Source organism: Hippocampus zosterae, chromosome 2 (assembly GCF_025434085.1).
Source record: "Hippocampus zosterae strain Florida chromosome 2, ASM2543408v3, whole genome shotgun sequence".
Lineage (NCBI taxonomy): Eukaryota > Metazoa > Chordata > Actinopteri > Syngnathiformes > Syngnathidae > Hippocampus > Hippocampus zosterae.
Genome location: NC_067452.1, coordinates 30,258,655 through 30,274,322, shown reverse-complemented (window position 1 = coordinate 30,274,322; position 15,668 = coordinate 30,258,655). Strand labels below are relative to the sequence as shown.

Sequence of the window (15,668 nt, the reverse complement as noted above, 5' to 3'; positions counted from 1 at the left end):
CACTCTTGAGCTGCTCCATGCCCATGTTAGCTTTGTTGAGGAGCTCTTCCGCCTCCTTCTTGAGCTCCTTAGCCTTCTGGTTGATGGCGTTCAAGCCCTGAGAGCCGCTCCCGAGAGAGTCAACCTTCTCTCGCAGCTCACGGTAGCGCCTCTCTGTGTCGTTGAGGCTCTGAAAGCAAATGCTGGTTGGACTTTGGAAAGTATCACTTGATCACAGTTTTGGAATAAATTAACAATGGCATGAGGGGTAATTTTTGTCACTTCAAACCACACCATGGTGAACATTTTCTTGAATCCGAAACCTACAAATGGATTCCCCATCGCCATTCCTACCTGCCCAAGTGACACCGCTTGGAGTGTGGCGTTGTCAGCCAAAGCTTTGGCGCCTTTCGCCATCTCCCTGTTCAGCTCAGTTTTGTTTCTCAGTGCTTCAATGTTTGTGGAGAGGTTGTTTAAACGCATCATGACCTCCATTTGCTTGTTCTCCAGCTGTGTTAACCTCTCATCCACCTGCAGAGAAGTGACACACAAATATGGTATGAACCTGGAAAAAACAATAAAGTATCTCTACGCTATAACGCTCCGCACCTCAAAAGTGACGCTCCTGGTGCCGTTCAGGTTGTCCAAAGTCTCTTTCAGGGCACTTCTTGCTTTTTCGATCGCCTTCTCAGACAGGTCCAAGGCCGTCTTTGTAGCATTGGCTGCATCTTTCACAACCTCAGCTCGACTCCTGCAAAATGTAAAACATTTTTTGCTGCATTGGTATATGAGTGTGTAGTTCTTGCAGTAACTGGGAAAAAAACATTCAGAGCACAGGGATGGATGAGTAGGACCCGCAAGACACAGGGCGTGTAAGGTGCCAATACGATTTTTGCTATTTTACACATGAACTTTAACAATCCACAGCCCCTGCATGCCCCCATTGTTTTGAAGATAATTGTGGCTCATGTTGCTGCGCATCTCCTTATCTGAATGCGGGAAGCTGTAACAGCGAGTGCAAACTACGGAAACGCCAATGTCTCACTTCAGCCAAGTTGGAATACTGTACTCAAATAAATACTGACTTCACTGTTATGCTTCTGATACAATCATATTTTTTCTAGTACGGAATGTCTGAAAAATGGCTGCCAATCTATGAGTTGAGGAGCAGTGTCCTTACTTGGCCTCTTTTGCTTTTTCCAAAAGTTGCTTGGCTTGACTGATGTGCTGGGATGTATCATTGATGATGTTGTTGATGTTGGTGATGTTGGAAAGGCTGTCCTTTATCTGCATGATCATTGTGTCCACTGTGGTTTTGTTGACCGGCAGCTTAATGGACAAGACCTGCAGGGCCACCTTCTCAATGCTCTCCGGATCTGCTCCCTCCTCTAGAACACATGGAGGAATATACAAGAAAAAAAAACAAAGATGAGATTCCTTCAAGTAACTGGCCACATGCTTCTTTTTCGTAGTTGCACAAAAGGCTCGAGGCTGATAAACCTGTACTTGCTGTGGAGAAATGAATGTTCATCTTTGAGCGTGTTCACAACTGTAGTTTGGTGAATCAGTTCATGTTTTTTTTTCAAACTCGGTCCATTGCCATTGCATACATATTATTTATTTTAATACTGATTTGGACAATCTTGCAGGCTGCAGTGCATGCGAGGGCGACGTCTTGATCAAATCATGTGAAGTTATCCTTAGTCCAGTCTAATTTGATGATATACAGCAGGGGTGTCAAACAAATGTTTGTCATGGGCCACATTTTAGTTACCGTTTCCCTTGGAGGGCCGTTATGACTGAAACCACATAAAAGTCAATAATAACAGTTTATTTAACTATTGTTTTTGTTACTGTAATGAGGGGTTTGGTAAAAAGGAAATGCTATCAATGTCTCTTATTTATCACAATTGACAATTTTATTCGAGATTTTAGCAGCCATCATGGTAGTTGACATGTTTGATTTGCTTTCGCGGGCCGCATAAAATGATGTGGCGGGCCAGATCTGGCCGTCAGGCCTTGAATTTGACACCTGTGTCATGCAGTATGGTTTTTGTCACACCAATGTGTTTAGATGTATCCTGAAAGTTTCACGCATGCAAACAATAAATCAACAATACATTTCCTGTAATACCATGTAAACATACTGAATGGTTTTCAAAAAACAAATGAATTACTGCTAGCAAACTATCAAACTCAAGACCAAAAAAGGGTTTCAACATAACCATACCAGTGAGGAAATCTTTGATCTTCTTGATGAACTCTTTGAGCTTCCTGTTTGAGTTTTCAAAGTCATCTTTGTTCTTCTCGGCTCTCTCCAGGGTGTTCATGGCCTGATTCCTCACATCTTGGCTCAAAGACGCTATATCTTGGAGCTGCACACAGAGACAACAAAAAAAATCATAATACATGAAACAAAACCAAATGGACGGATACGACATTAAACAGGACATCCATTACCTTTTTGGCCACGTTGTGGAGTTCCTCATTAGCAGCTTCTAGGGCGTTGGTGGCATTCTTCGCGTGACTTAACGCAGCTAGAGAAGCACTCACTGTCCCATTGCATCCATCCCCTCCGCATACATGGTTGCCCTGGTTGTCACGGCAACCAGCGCCACCACACGGACTGTCTTCGCAGCTGCCATTGACACTGGCATTGCTGTGGCCGCCACACACCTGGAGGACAAAATGCTTGCAGTGCTTGATCCATCAAGCCAACCCTACCTAAGGCACCACCAAAAAAAAAAAGGGCTGGCATGCACCCACGGAAGCTAAATGTAGTTTTTTAACCACATGATGATTAACATGTGTTTGGCACTTGAATGACAGTTAAGAATATTAAATTGTGCAAATGTGAACTTCCTCTGCAAAGTGTGAGTGGCCCCCAAAAACAATCCTCCGCTTACCTGGTTACTCAGGTGATGGACCTTATGGTTCAGCTCATGGGCTTTCTGTTGCAGTTCCTCTATAGATTTATTCTGCGCTGCCATGGCGTGGAGGAACTTATCTTCCGTCGTATTCAACAAGTTTTCAATGAGGGAGCGAGTTTGTTTGGACTGTTCAACGGGACTGAGGGGACCAGACACCGACGTGTTGCATTTCTCCTCTGCCTCTGATGATTCCTGATAGTATAGCTTCACTTTTTTGAACTGATCTGTCACGACACATATTGGTGATATCGGTATTAAATGCTTTCACTGGTGGTCAGTTGATGTGAATTTGCTACCTGAAAATCCTGAGGTGAGGTAGTCGTCTATCTGCTGCTGTTTAGAAGCAACCGTGGCGTTTATGTCCATCAGCTGTCGCTCCATGTCGCTCAGAGTCCGTCTCAGTGCATCATCATCCTCTGCTGTTGTGTTGAGTTCTCGTGCGACACCCATCAGACGCCCGTCGGTCAACGCAATCTCTGCCCTGAAACACGCACATGACTGACCTTAGCTAATCAAATAAAAATATATACCGTACATAACGAGTACATCAAGAAAGCAAGTAGCCACTTGACCAATTATTTTGGCCAATGTTTGAATTAAATGGCCGATTTAATCGGCCAGCCAATTAATCAGTCGGGTCCCATTCAACCAACTTCAAACGAATGATTTGAATATCTACGTCTGAGCATTTTGCTATTATGACAACAAAAAAAGAGAAGAGGAACATGAGAAAAAAAAGTTTTGCATCAAGTCAACCCACTCATTAAAATGCAAAAGCGGTTATGTAATGTTATGACTGGTTCTGATGAAATTTATTTTATTAACGTGGGATGAACACTTTGAGATGCGATGTCTCGTGTGCGAGGGTGTTATTATGGTAGTTTTGTACCTGCTGTTACTGTTTCAGTATTGGCCAGCTAGAATCGTGACCAAAGTATTATGATTTGTTCAGTGACTGGTGTTTATTTGGGTCCGTCTGTTTGTGATTTTGGAGAGCAAGGTAAGCTCATTAGCTAACAGTTGATTGCTAGCTACAATGCACTGTGATCGAAAGATATAATATACTAATGCTTTATTGTTTTACATTAAATAAGTGGGTTATTTTCATTTTAAACTTGGAACAGTTCATGTTACGAAGTGACGCATATGGTTCTCGTTGGAATTGTTCACTTTTTACATTTGTAAAATTTTTAATAATAGTCCTAAAACATCACTTCAAACCTTGTCTAGGCAGTTAATACAGATTTTATTGTGGCAAAAGTTTAGAACGTGGAAGCAATTATTTTGTGTTGAAAAGGCAACAAAATCATTCTGAGGTTCAAATCTCTGGTTTGTCCTGTCTGTGTGGCATTTCCATGTCCTCCCCGGGCTTGCATCTAGTTTTCTCCACAAACACGCATTACATTAATTGAAGACTGTATATTGCCCATAGATATGAATATGTTTGTGAATTTGTGTACATGTGACCTGCTATGGGCTGGCATCCAGTCCAGGGTGGAGAGGTTCCAGCTCACCTCTACTGAAGCTAAGCCTTGTCGAAAATGGATGGATGAAGGTTGACCAAATTGGAAATTGACCAGGGTGAATGAAATTGTGGTTGTACAGAACAAGGTGCAGTTCTACTTTCATAGTACTACTTTCGACGCCCTTGAATAAAGATATTCATGAATTTATTTGCAATTTTTAAATATCGTTCCCCATTTCCGTTTGGTTTTCCAAGATTTTTTCATTTCTCCCCCCGTTCTTTTCTTCGTGAAAAAAAAAAGTATTTCCAATGCATTTCAGTGGGTGTCAATTATACACGGATTTTCATATTTACTGGCCAGGCCGGTCCATCACCAGTGGTTGACTTACATAGACTATCTCACTAAGTCCACTCACTCTTTATTGAATGTTTTTCAATGATGGACAGAGGATCACGCTCACCTTAGGTCATCAATGCTTTGCCCAAGCAGTTGGTGGATTCTTTCACTGTCCTCATTACCAATCAGATCCTGCACCTCCTTCAGCTTCTCCTCCAGCTCTTTGATACGAGCATCGCTGACTCCGGGTGTGACGCCACTTTCCAGGATCTTGTTAGCGGTGTGCTGGATGTGCTCCAGGTCGCGTTTGAGCTGACACACCACGTCGTCCCACAATTGGAAACAGGCGTGGCACTGCACGCATTCGGGGAAAACACCAGTGAAGCCGCGGGCACATTCGTCACAGCGTTTCCCTGCAGCTCCCTCCTTGCACTGGCACGCTCCGCTGGTCCGGTCACACTGTGCTACTTCTGAGCCCTGAGGATGGCAGTTACACTCTGAAGTAGGGAGCAAAAAAAATGTTTTTGTTCAGTTAGAGATTAGATAGAGCGAGAAAATCTCTCTCCTTTTTAATCTTGATATAGTGAACCCCCTTGCTATTCACAGGGGACAGGAACTCAGCATAGTGAATCATCCACAATTAATTGAAACCCCAAACAAAAGGGTTTGTAATTGCGTGTACATGCCAGAAGATGGCAGGAAAACATTTCAAATCGAGAGGATCATAAACCATCAGAACCCTGCCAAAAACAAGCAAACAAAACTAACATGACATCACACAAAGGCAAACAAATATACCCTCAAGCACAAATGGTCAGAAAACACAGCTTTGGGGATTTATACACAATAGTAAATGTGAGGGCAAACTGTGACAATATTTCTGCATTGGGAGAGAAGCAAAAACATATTTTCAGTTTTATTTTGGACTGTGGGCGGCCCGGTGATCGAGTGATTAGCGAATCGACCGCACAGTACAGAGGGCATGGGTTCGATCCCGGCTCCGGCCTTCCTGTGTGGGGTTTGCATGTTCTCACCGGGCCTGCGTGGGTTTTCTCCGGGTATTCCACTTACCGCCCACATTCCAAAAACATGCATGGCAGGCTGATTGAACACTCAAAATTGTCCCTATTGCCTTTGGTTTGAGGACATTAAAAATGAAAGCTGAGTGAAAAAAGGACTCAGGGAGTCCCGCAAGGGTCTGTTCTTGAACCATGAGTCAGCTATAGCATAAACTACAAACTAACATTATACTAAATGTTAACACAAAAAATATATCAGGTACCTATAGCTGTTAGGTTAAAAATAAATGGCTGAAATGGCCCGATTGATAGCTTTTGTGGTCAATGAATTACCTTGACACTGTACCCGTGGGTCTCCCCAGTGGAGCTGCTCACACTCTGTGCACTGTTTCCCTCCGAAGCCTGGATGGCAGTGGCACTGACCGCTGAACTGTCAAAGACAAAGACCTGGCTTTCAAAACTAAACTTGCATTTAACATTTTCAGGCTTCTTTGGTGTAGTCTTGCACATTCACCATATTGCATTGAGGTCCCGTGGAATGTTGCAAGTCGCAGTTACAGGGCTCACAGCCTTCCTCCTGGCCATAATTCCAGTGGTTAGGAGCGCATTGGTCACAGTTATGGCCGGAGATATTCTCCTTGCATAGGCAAGAGCCTGTCTGACGATCACAGTCACACTGTCCATCGCTGCAAGTCGATTGGACAGTACCAGCAGTCACGCAGGTGCAGCCTAAGATAACAAACACTCACTAAATCCAAATGGCCAAAAATTTTGGGTTTCAAAATTGTTGGGATAAACATTTCTCGAACATCACAAAAAAGTATCGAAAAAGAGATGAATCAGACCCAGATTGAATAAAGTCAGTCTCCGGTGTCACCATGCATGTTATCACTTCATCAAATCAAATTGAAATACAAATCAAATGACTCACGTCGACAGTCTTGGGCCATTGCATTGCCATAGTAACCTTGTTGACATTGGGCACAAGACGGACCATCTGTGTGGTACAGGCACTTGAGGCATTGACCTGTCCTCGGGTCACATGACTCAGGGTCCTGAGTGTCGATGTTGCCGCTGCACTCGCATGGAAGGCACTGGCCACCAGTTTGCTGTGGGTCGCCGTAGTAACCGGGGGCGCACTGGTCACAGCGAGGACCTAGGTTGGAGAAGAGGAAATGAGGAAAAAAAAAAACAAACATGAGATTTAATGTACCGGTAATCTTTGTACACTGTTCCAGCCAGGTTCCAAGAATTAGGATAGTTCCCATTTCTGATTCAAACTCTCATGCTACATGCCCCTTGATAACTGTGATAAAGTTATAGCTCGCTTTTTTTTACAGCTAAGGCCATAGCAAAACATGTTCAACTCCTTATATGAGCCAATTGGTATCTTGTTGTTGTTATTTTTTTTTGTTCACTTCATACTCGAGCGTGATATTCTACTATTAGTCAGTTTATGACTCACATTCGTCTCTTTTTCCCCCTCATTGTTTCCATTTTACGCCACTAATTGACGGCCTGCAAATAATTTTCATGTGGATATTTTTTTTTCAATACCACTGGCATAGGAGAGATTTTTTTTTACATATTTGTAACGGCTGCATAAAGCGGTAATCTCTCTTTTAACTCTGTATACTTCATCTTTACAGATGTTCTATGTGTTGAAAAGGAATCTACAAGCAATAAGTGGGGGTATCAGTCATTAAAATGGCGCCGCGAGAGTGGCTGCCTTTCCAGCAGCTCCTATATTTTGTTGTTCTACTTCTTCCTTTCGTAACTTTGTTGCTGAGAATTGGGAATTTCTCCACTGAGAGACTAATACAGGTTTTCTTATCTTTTCTTATAAAGATCATTACAGCCATGTAATGCCATGACCAGGTATTTTTTCTTTATTTTTCTGAGGAGAAGCATCTATTTGGGTTGCAGCATTAATTTGGGATTTTTTCAGTTGTAGTCACTTCAGTGTGGTATCTCACCAGCAAAGCCTTGTCTGCAGTTACACATAATGAGGTTTGAAGAGTGGTCAGCTTGGCAGGAGTGGCCGTTAAAGTGATCCGAACCGGGATTACCGGGGCAGGAGCAGGGGCGACAGTGATCCCCTGAGCCGAGCACTGGGTTTCCAAAGAATCCGTCCTGACACCTGAACCAAAACAGTGAAGTGAGTGAAACTAGTTAACTTACCATCACTGTGACAACTATGGCAACACTGGCGAATTGTCACTTACCGTTCACAGAGACGACCCACTGTGTAGTCTCGGCATTCTAGACACTCGCCAGTTCGGGAGTCGCAGGTGTCTGCATGGCCGTTACACTGACAGGGGGCACAGCTCGGGAAGCCCCACTGGCCAGGTTGGCAGTCTGAGCACTGGCGCCCAGTTGCTCCCTCCCGGCACTGACACTGGCCGGTAACAGGGTCACACTGGTGGCTTAGTGAACCCTCTGAATGACAGTCACAGGCTGAAAAAAAAACATTTTCAAACCTTGATGATAATTTAATTCGACTCAATCTATCTACAGGTATCTCCTATGACTGAAACAACCCAAGAGCAATATACCGCCCAAAAAATATGGCACAATATTCAAATTTTTAATTTTCAAGGCTTCTGCAGTATAAACAGGTTTAGAACAGTACTCAGCAACAAAGTTTGAATTTATCATTTGAATTAATAGAGACATGCGGTATGTGACACTATTGAATTAGGCTTGATTGACCTTGTATGAAGCAATCCTTTTTGGAACCTGCTATAAATGAGGTCCACAGGCATGTACATGCTTGTGACTCACCGGTACAACCACTCACTCCAAAGCCATAAGTTCCCGGAGCACATCGGTCACAGCGTCGACCCATCACGTTGGGCTTACAGCGGCATTGTCCTCCGACCCCTTCACATTGGCTTGAGAGGGAGCCTTGAGGGTCACACTCACAGGCTGGATGTAACACAATGGAGACCATTATTACCCAAAATGCAAAGAAGACGCACGGACATGTATAAGCCAGCAGATGTGTGACTGTTTGGAGTACTCACGGAGTGCGCCATCATGAATGATGGCCGAAATACTGCAGATGAGCTTGGAGCACACGTCAGCCAAGGTGGGCATCGGCGTGATCAAAAAGGAATCCAGGCACATGTAGTGAATCATCTCCTCACGTCGCAACTCTCCCTCAATCTCGTTGCCTTGGAAACCAGGCAGCTCGGTATAATTGGGAATCACAACCAACTGTCGAAGGGGAACAAAACAGAAGAAGCAAAATAAAATAATAACACTGCAATATGATTAAAGCAATGCACAGTAAGAGTACTTTCTTTCTTTAATTAAAACAAACCACAGTTAAAGTTCTTCTTTCTTTCCATACGTGAGGAGGAAACATGGTCTGAATTTTTTTCCAACGTAGACCCTCATTTAATGCAAGGAAACATTCCTGACCCACCAGTGATAAATAAAACAGAGACCTGTACACAAATCTTTTTTTTCTTCTATAGCTTATATAGTTTTACCACTCTCAAAACGGTTTAAAACATCCACATTTATTAATATACAATTTAAAAAATTATTCCTTAGTGCTTGGTCTCGCTCTCGCTTTCAAGAAGTGCGATACTAAGATTCATTTAACATCATTGAGGAACTCAAAAGAAGAAGGCAGTTATGACAACTTTATCTTTATGAACACAGCAATAGTTGTACAGTATGTCCAAAATGCATAAGATGAATGTTTGTAATCGTATTTAAAAAAAAATCAGCTCAAAGGCTGAATAACAATAAAGCAGCGTTACGCTGTTTACGTATACTGAAGGGAGGTCATGGTTGCTGCCTCTACTCACCGAATCAATAAGAATGAATGCAGTGAGGTGTCTGTGAGTCACTCCGTGGCGCTGGAAGCGGATGGCCACCACATATCGATTATTTGGCTCAAAACAGAATGGCCTCGGCATCTGGATGTATCTGGAAGACAAGGAGATCAAGTTTGTTGCTCTCTCCTCACAACACTTTCTTACGAGTGTGTGGGAATTTTCAAACGGCCCTGGAACTGCAATTGCGAGAGGGTCTGCTAGCTCTGCTGAAATTCCTGGCGTAGTTCATGCCAAAGGTGTTTAATGGGCCAATTCTTCCAGAATTAACTTTGACGTAATAATACAACGGCTGGGAACAAAAACTGTTCCCACAAAGCTGGAGGGCTTAAATGTGTCAACAATGACTAGGATGACAAAATAATATTCAGGTACAATTACGGGCTCTCATCTTTGACTAACAAATGTGTCTGAATGGCAGGAAAATAAAGTGTATTTGTGTCTTTGTCATTTTTTTAAATGAACATACCGAGCTGCTTATATGCAAACAACCTCAGCCCGTTGGCATAGATGCTCTCTTCACAGACGCTAACCTTCTTGCGCTCTCTTTGTGTTTTTGAAGTCACTGTGCTAATGAGTACTGGCTGTTGGCTCAAGCACAGTGCAAAGCGGAAGGAAAGCTTTGGTCTACTGCAACATTTAGATCCAGGCATTGGCTGGCCCCTTAGTTCCGGGTGAATAAACTTTCTGAAAGGGCTGTTTAGAACTTGAAAACTAGTCAAGTTGGGCTTCTGACTTATATTTTGCACATGCTTTTACAATTACATTTGCTTAAGATTGTTATTGTTGTTTCATGTTTCAGATTGTATTTCCCAAAATAGTGGCTTCTAGTCCAATAGATTGCACCAATGGCAGATTATCATGTCCCCTTTAAATAAATGTGACTCCTCCAATACAACAGCTTTTTTTGCCCCTCAGCACAAAAATAAAAGGTGAAGCTGTTCTGTGACAGAAATTACCTTGACAACAACTGTTAAAATTGGACATAAAAAAAGAAAGAAAGAACATATTTGTTGCCAATTATTACCGTTCACTTCCTCGCATTATATCCTTATTTCTGCCATCGTTTTACTGACAGAGATAGGAGCAAAATTTTACTCCGCAGAGTGCGGATATTATTTTTTTTACTTCTCCACACTTTGGCGAGTCATCCCGACCTTTCTCTACAAATAAATCTGGATGTGCGCGGGCCACCGAGAGCCGAAAACATCAGTCGTGCTGTAGTATGGCAGATTAGAGCCATCCAAATTGCAATTCGTCATTGAACCAATAAAAAAGATTACGACTAAAAATATATGTATGAAATCCAAGGAAACTTTGCTCTTTCTCTGCCTGTACTATTCTCTATCTTCAACAGTTCCCGCTTTTTAAGCTTCATCAAACAAAAGCTTTTGTCGCCCTGGCAAAACATCACCTCTTATTGCACAGTCTTCTGGTATGTTTGCCCCGCTATCAGCGAATGAATAGTAACTGGGACACAGAATACAGTGAGGTAATATTACAAATACTGAGTTTGACTCACACAGTCCCGCAGGCCAGGGCAGGTTTAAGTGACAACAATGCCATGATGCAACTGGTTCTGTGCTTCCATGAGGACTTGCTGTCAGTGTGCAATTACACTTACTTACACGCCGGTTTATTAGGTTAGTCCGGCTGTGAAAGTCGAACTACAGCATGACTAAAGCTACAGAGTGTTTTGCTACCTGCTGCGATGCGGCAAGGTGACCGTGTAGAGCTGCTCAGTTGGTAGAAGGTTTCCACAGCGAAGACTGGAAGGCAGGTTGACAGATGTGATACTAACGATGGCCTCCCAGTCCTCTGTGGACTAAAACACACACACACATGCACAAACAAACAAGCAGAGAAAAGTTGGGGAGATTTTCATCCAAATGCGTACTGTGTTGAGTTTTAAGAGGACAAAATGACACACATACCTCAGGTTCATAACGGATCATGATGTCGTACTCCATGGCATAGGGAATGTTGTCAATAGTAAACACCAGGCCAGCACCATCTTTGACCCGAGCGAAACCAGGTCCGGTCCAAGTGACTGTGTGACTTCGGGTGATCTCTCTATAAATGGTCCTCACATCCGGCTTAAACAGAAAGAAAAATACCCTCTTGAGTACGTTGCCACTGTTGTGGCCATTTTCAAAGTATGATCATGGAATTCTTTCAGATAAAACTGCAACAAAAGGTCATATTTTTTTACATTACAATAAGCTGGAATTTTACAGAGGTGTTTTTTAACATATAGCTTGGTATACTGTGCATGGGGCCTCAATTGAAGAGCCTTGTAGTGTAAAGTTTCTCAAGTATGCTAAGACCACTGAAGTGATACCAACTTCACACTTGCCACCCGCTGTCGAAAAGCAGCAATTCTTGGAGCTAAGGGCTCTCTTATGAAAGAAAGGAATGAAGGACAACCACTGCTTTCCTGATCCTTGGGCACGAATGAAAGATTATGTCATACTGTCTGCTGAAGCTGTCGGATCCGCCTCAGTGCCGTGCGGTGTTGTTGCGGGTTGGCAATCCGCCGGTGACGCCTGTGTCTTCTTAGCTGGTTGCTGAGGTGCTGAACGCAGTCTGTCTCTGCCTGAGGTCGGACTTTGCCCTAGGAGAGAAGTTGATCTTGAACGAATGAATATAAAATCACTTTTAAACATGCAAATCATACTGTGGAAGTTCCAAGTAAACTCCAATGTTTGTGGCAACCTGTGGACGTCTGCTTGCATTTCTTGCGAAACATATATCGGGCGGCTTTCATCTTCTGCATGGACTCCAGCGAGTCTATTTCCCTTTCTGCAATGCAAAGGACTGTGCACCTCTCGAGCACTGATTTCAAGTGAATGAGAGAAGCCGCTTTCATTGGCAAGATAGATAGTCGGCTATGCTCACACCCACAACGGCTGCTTAAAACAGAGTTTATCTGCGCAAATACTAAAAGAAAAAAAATGACATTGCTCACCACATGAAACTACTAATTATCTGCATTACCCAAGTCCACAGTTCTAAGAAATGAACACAGATTCGCTCTCCTCAAGCTCAGAACACACAATGATTACCTACAAGCATCCGCCAGAAGATCAGGCCCGTGAGGCATTTCCCCTCATATTTTGCGTTCTGCATTGCTACCTCTTTGACAATCTGAAGTCAGCACTTGCCTTTTGCCACATTCCTGGAAATGTTGTGAGAGTGTGGATGAAAAGGGTCTGTCTGAGCTTGCCCAAGGGGCTGAACTTGGAAGTGGAAAGAGTGGAGTGGGTAAATTGATGAGGGGAGAGGAAACAGACTGTCTAAATGGGAGAGAATGTCAGATTACAGGTAGATGGAAAGAGACAAGGACAGAATGTTGAAGAACGGATGATGGGTTCAAACTATTCCATCCCATGGAATTTATGAACCCAAATTTGACCAAAAACCGTCAGGTTAAGGTACTCTTCCAAAATGAAACAAAATTTGGGGTCTTTGAATTGCCATCAGGCATGAAGTCAGTTAATCCCATGGGTGAGCATCAAAAGATTAATTCCTAGTATGTTTTGCTTTTTCTTTGACTTTTTTACAATAGACACAAATCATGTTCTCAACTGTTGGGACACATAGGCTGGACTCACTCGGGTAGATTCTGGTGAACAACAATTGAGATTTTTTTTGCTTTCAAGTGGCTCTATTCAGATATGCGACATGGCAGTGGAAATAGAATAAAAAGATACATTCAGATTGGAATGAGGCCTCTTCCAAATGTGGATACAAATTTGATATGTATCGGATAAATGTCAACATGGGAGCAGCATACAAAGATCAGCCCGTCAATGCCAGGTGGATATTATCAAAATACACCGATTGGTAACATACTGTATATAGACCTGTGTCGCGCCAAAGAACAGAAATACACATTGAAAAAAATATTTAAAAAATAAAAGGCTACAGCTGTGAATCTTAAGTACAGATAAAAACATGGACATTTTAATATGGTCTAAATATGCTACATTAGAGCTGCACAATAATTAAATAAGCTTGATAATTGCAGATGCGGTCAATAGGGTAATGTGGTGTGGCACTTACTCTCATTTAGCAAGTAAAACAAAATGAACGACCTAGCATTTTGTCACTGCCTGGTGTTGACACTTGATTTAAGTTTAGGTGCATGTGAGATTTATGACTTTCATTGAATTGGAATTGGGTAGTTGGACCTGCAGGGTAAATCCAGCCAAAGACATCCTTGGTGGAGTCAAAACATGTTTGCCTGTTGTAGTCATAACGTCATACGGGACTTTTCTCTGAGCATTACAGTGATGCTATCATAAGGTTGAACCATCTTTAAATTATCACATTTTGCAGGCATGTGAAGTGCGGCAAAAATAAATAAATAGTCATAAAACGTTTTTTAAAGAGATTTCCTCACAGGTAGAGCTGAGTCAATAGGCGAGTGTCCAGTAGCCCCTTCAGCCTCATATTTGTAGAAGTCTAGTGGGGCGCAGAAATAGCCAGGCTGCACCTCGGAGCACTGCCGACCAATCAGATGACTCCTGCAGTCACACTGTCCATTCTCCATCGCGCACCTTCAAAAAAAAAGAAAGGATAATGCCACCACCACCATCATTTTCTAATCCGCTTATCCTAACGAGGGTCGCGGGCATGATGGAGCCTATCCTCACTGTCTTCGAGCAGTAGGCGGGGAACACCCTGAACTGGGTGCGAGCCCATTGCAGGGCACACAGAGACGAACAACCATCCGGGCTCACACTCACACCTCGGAACAATTTGGAGTGTTCAATTAACCTGCCTTGCATGTTTTTGAAATGTGGGAAGTAACCGGAGTACTCTGAGAAAACCCGTGCAAGCACAGGGAAAACATGCAAACTACACACAGGAAGGCCGGAGCCGGAATTCAACCCCGCACCTCTTCACTGTGAGGCTGATATGCTGAGCAGTTTTCCACCGTGCCGTAATAATAATGCCAACACACAAAACGTCTAAAATCTCAATAAATCAATAACTCTCAGGACACACACTTTGGAGATATACCTATTGTTGATGGCTCCGCCAAAGTCACAGTCACATTGTCGACAACCAGCCAGGTCATTACTGAGACCCCAGTATTCAGGCTAGAAAGACAGATAAACCCTTTTTCACAAAAATGAACACTGACAGCTTTGACATGCAGCCACTTTATCAAATTTGAAAAGACTTCACTGAAAGGCATGTGGATGACTACCATTGAATACAGAATTTAAAGGTCGAGCGCAGGTACTAACCAGACACTGGTTGCAGTAGCGACCAGTGACATATCTTTTACAGGAGCAGTCGCCGCTGATCTGATCACATGGGGCTCCCATCATAATGATGCCACGAGGATCACAGTTGCAAGCTGATGGCACACACGCGCGCGCACACGCACACACACACACACACACACACACACACACACACACACACACACACACACACACACACACAGAATAACATGCAATTGTGAAAAGGTTAAACTGACAAAAATTGAAAAAAAATGCAAATTGAAACAGAAAATACTATTTATCTTCCAACAATTGGTTTTACAGCAGGTTAAAAAAAAAGCTGGCACACCACCGGACAATAACATCGGAAGACTGAGCTTCAAGTTAATGTAAATACATAGAAAATGCTGAGTTAGGTTCTGTAGAACCCAACTATACATTCGTCCCGATCAGCTATTAATGGAGTATTACCGAGACAAGGAGTAAATGCGAAGCAGAAGAGAACATAGTTATTTCTCTCGCTTTAGGCGTTTCCGTGGCCTTGTCAAATTCTTGTACCTGCCTAAATTCTGTTCAGGTACTCCAGCTACCTTCCACTGTCCATACATTCATTGAATTATTTTCCTATTTGGGGAGTACTGAAGTTCAAGCAGATATATCAGCCCTTAAACTCTTTGCTGCTCTGGTAACATATCTATTATATGTTCACAGTAACAACCAGATGTACTGTATATCTTCTGATGTCATCAACCGCCAAAGCATTACACGCCAGCAAGATGGCAGACTATGAAGAAGCTATAAATTTCCCCAGTGTGGGACTAATAAAGGATATCTTATAAACACAAAAAACATT

At 42.9% G+C, this 15,668-nt stretch overlaps 1 protein-coding gene across 2 annotated transcripts in view; it reads right to left on the bottom strand.

Annotated features, from left to right (window-relative positions):
• lamb2l (laminin, beta 2-like) overlaps positions 1-15,668 on the bottom strand; it is a 59,085-nt gene that overhangs the window by 19,225 nt on the left and 24,192 nt on the right. For both annotated transcript variants that reach the window (XM_052059392.1, XM_052059391.1), the window contains exons 12-34: positions 14,837-14,949; positions 14,607-14,686; positions 13,984-14,140; positions 12,052-12,192; positions 11,513-11,674; positions 11,282-11,403; positions 9,552-9,672; positions 8,757-8,949; positions 8,515-8,658; positions 7,956-8,187; positions 7,707-7,870; positions 6,662-6,886; positions 6,245-6,459; positions 6,064-6,160; positions 4,836-5,208; positions 3,206-3,390; positions 2,886-3,133; positions 2,440-2,655; positions 2,210-2,354; positions 1,160-1,367; positions 589-730; positions 334-510; positions 4-169 (exon numbers count right to left, since the gene is read on the bottom strand). In XM_052059392.1, coding sequence (XP_051915352.1) covers positions 4-169; positions 334-510; positions 589-730; positions 1,160-1,367; positions 2,210-2,354; positions 2,440-2,655; positions 2,886-3,133; positions 3,206-3,390; positions 4,836-5,208; positions 6,064-6,160; positions 6,245-6,459; positions 6,662-6,886; positions 7,707-7,870; positions 7,956-8,187; positions 8,515-8,658; positions 8,757-8,949; positions 9,552-9,672; positions 11,282-11,403; positions 11,513-11,674; positions 12,052-12,192; positions 13,984-14,140; positions 14,607-14,686; positions 14,837-14,949 — 4,026 coding nt within the window. The remainder of the gene's footprint in view (positions 1-3; positions 170-333; positions 511-588; positions 731-1,159; positions 1,368-2,209; positions 2,355-2,439; positions 2,656-2,885; positions 3,134-3,205; positions 3,391-4,835; positions 5,209-6,063; positions 6,161-6,244; positions 6,460-6,661; positions 6,887-7,706; positions 7,871-7,955; positions 8,188-8,514; positions 8,659-8,756; positions 8,950-9,551; positions 9,673-11,281; positions 11,404-11,512; positions 11,675-12,051; positions 12,193-13,983; positions 14,141-14,606; positions 14,687-14,836; positions 14,950-15,668) is intronic.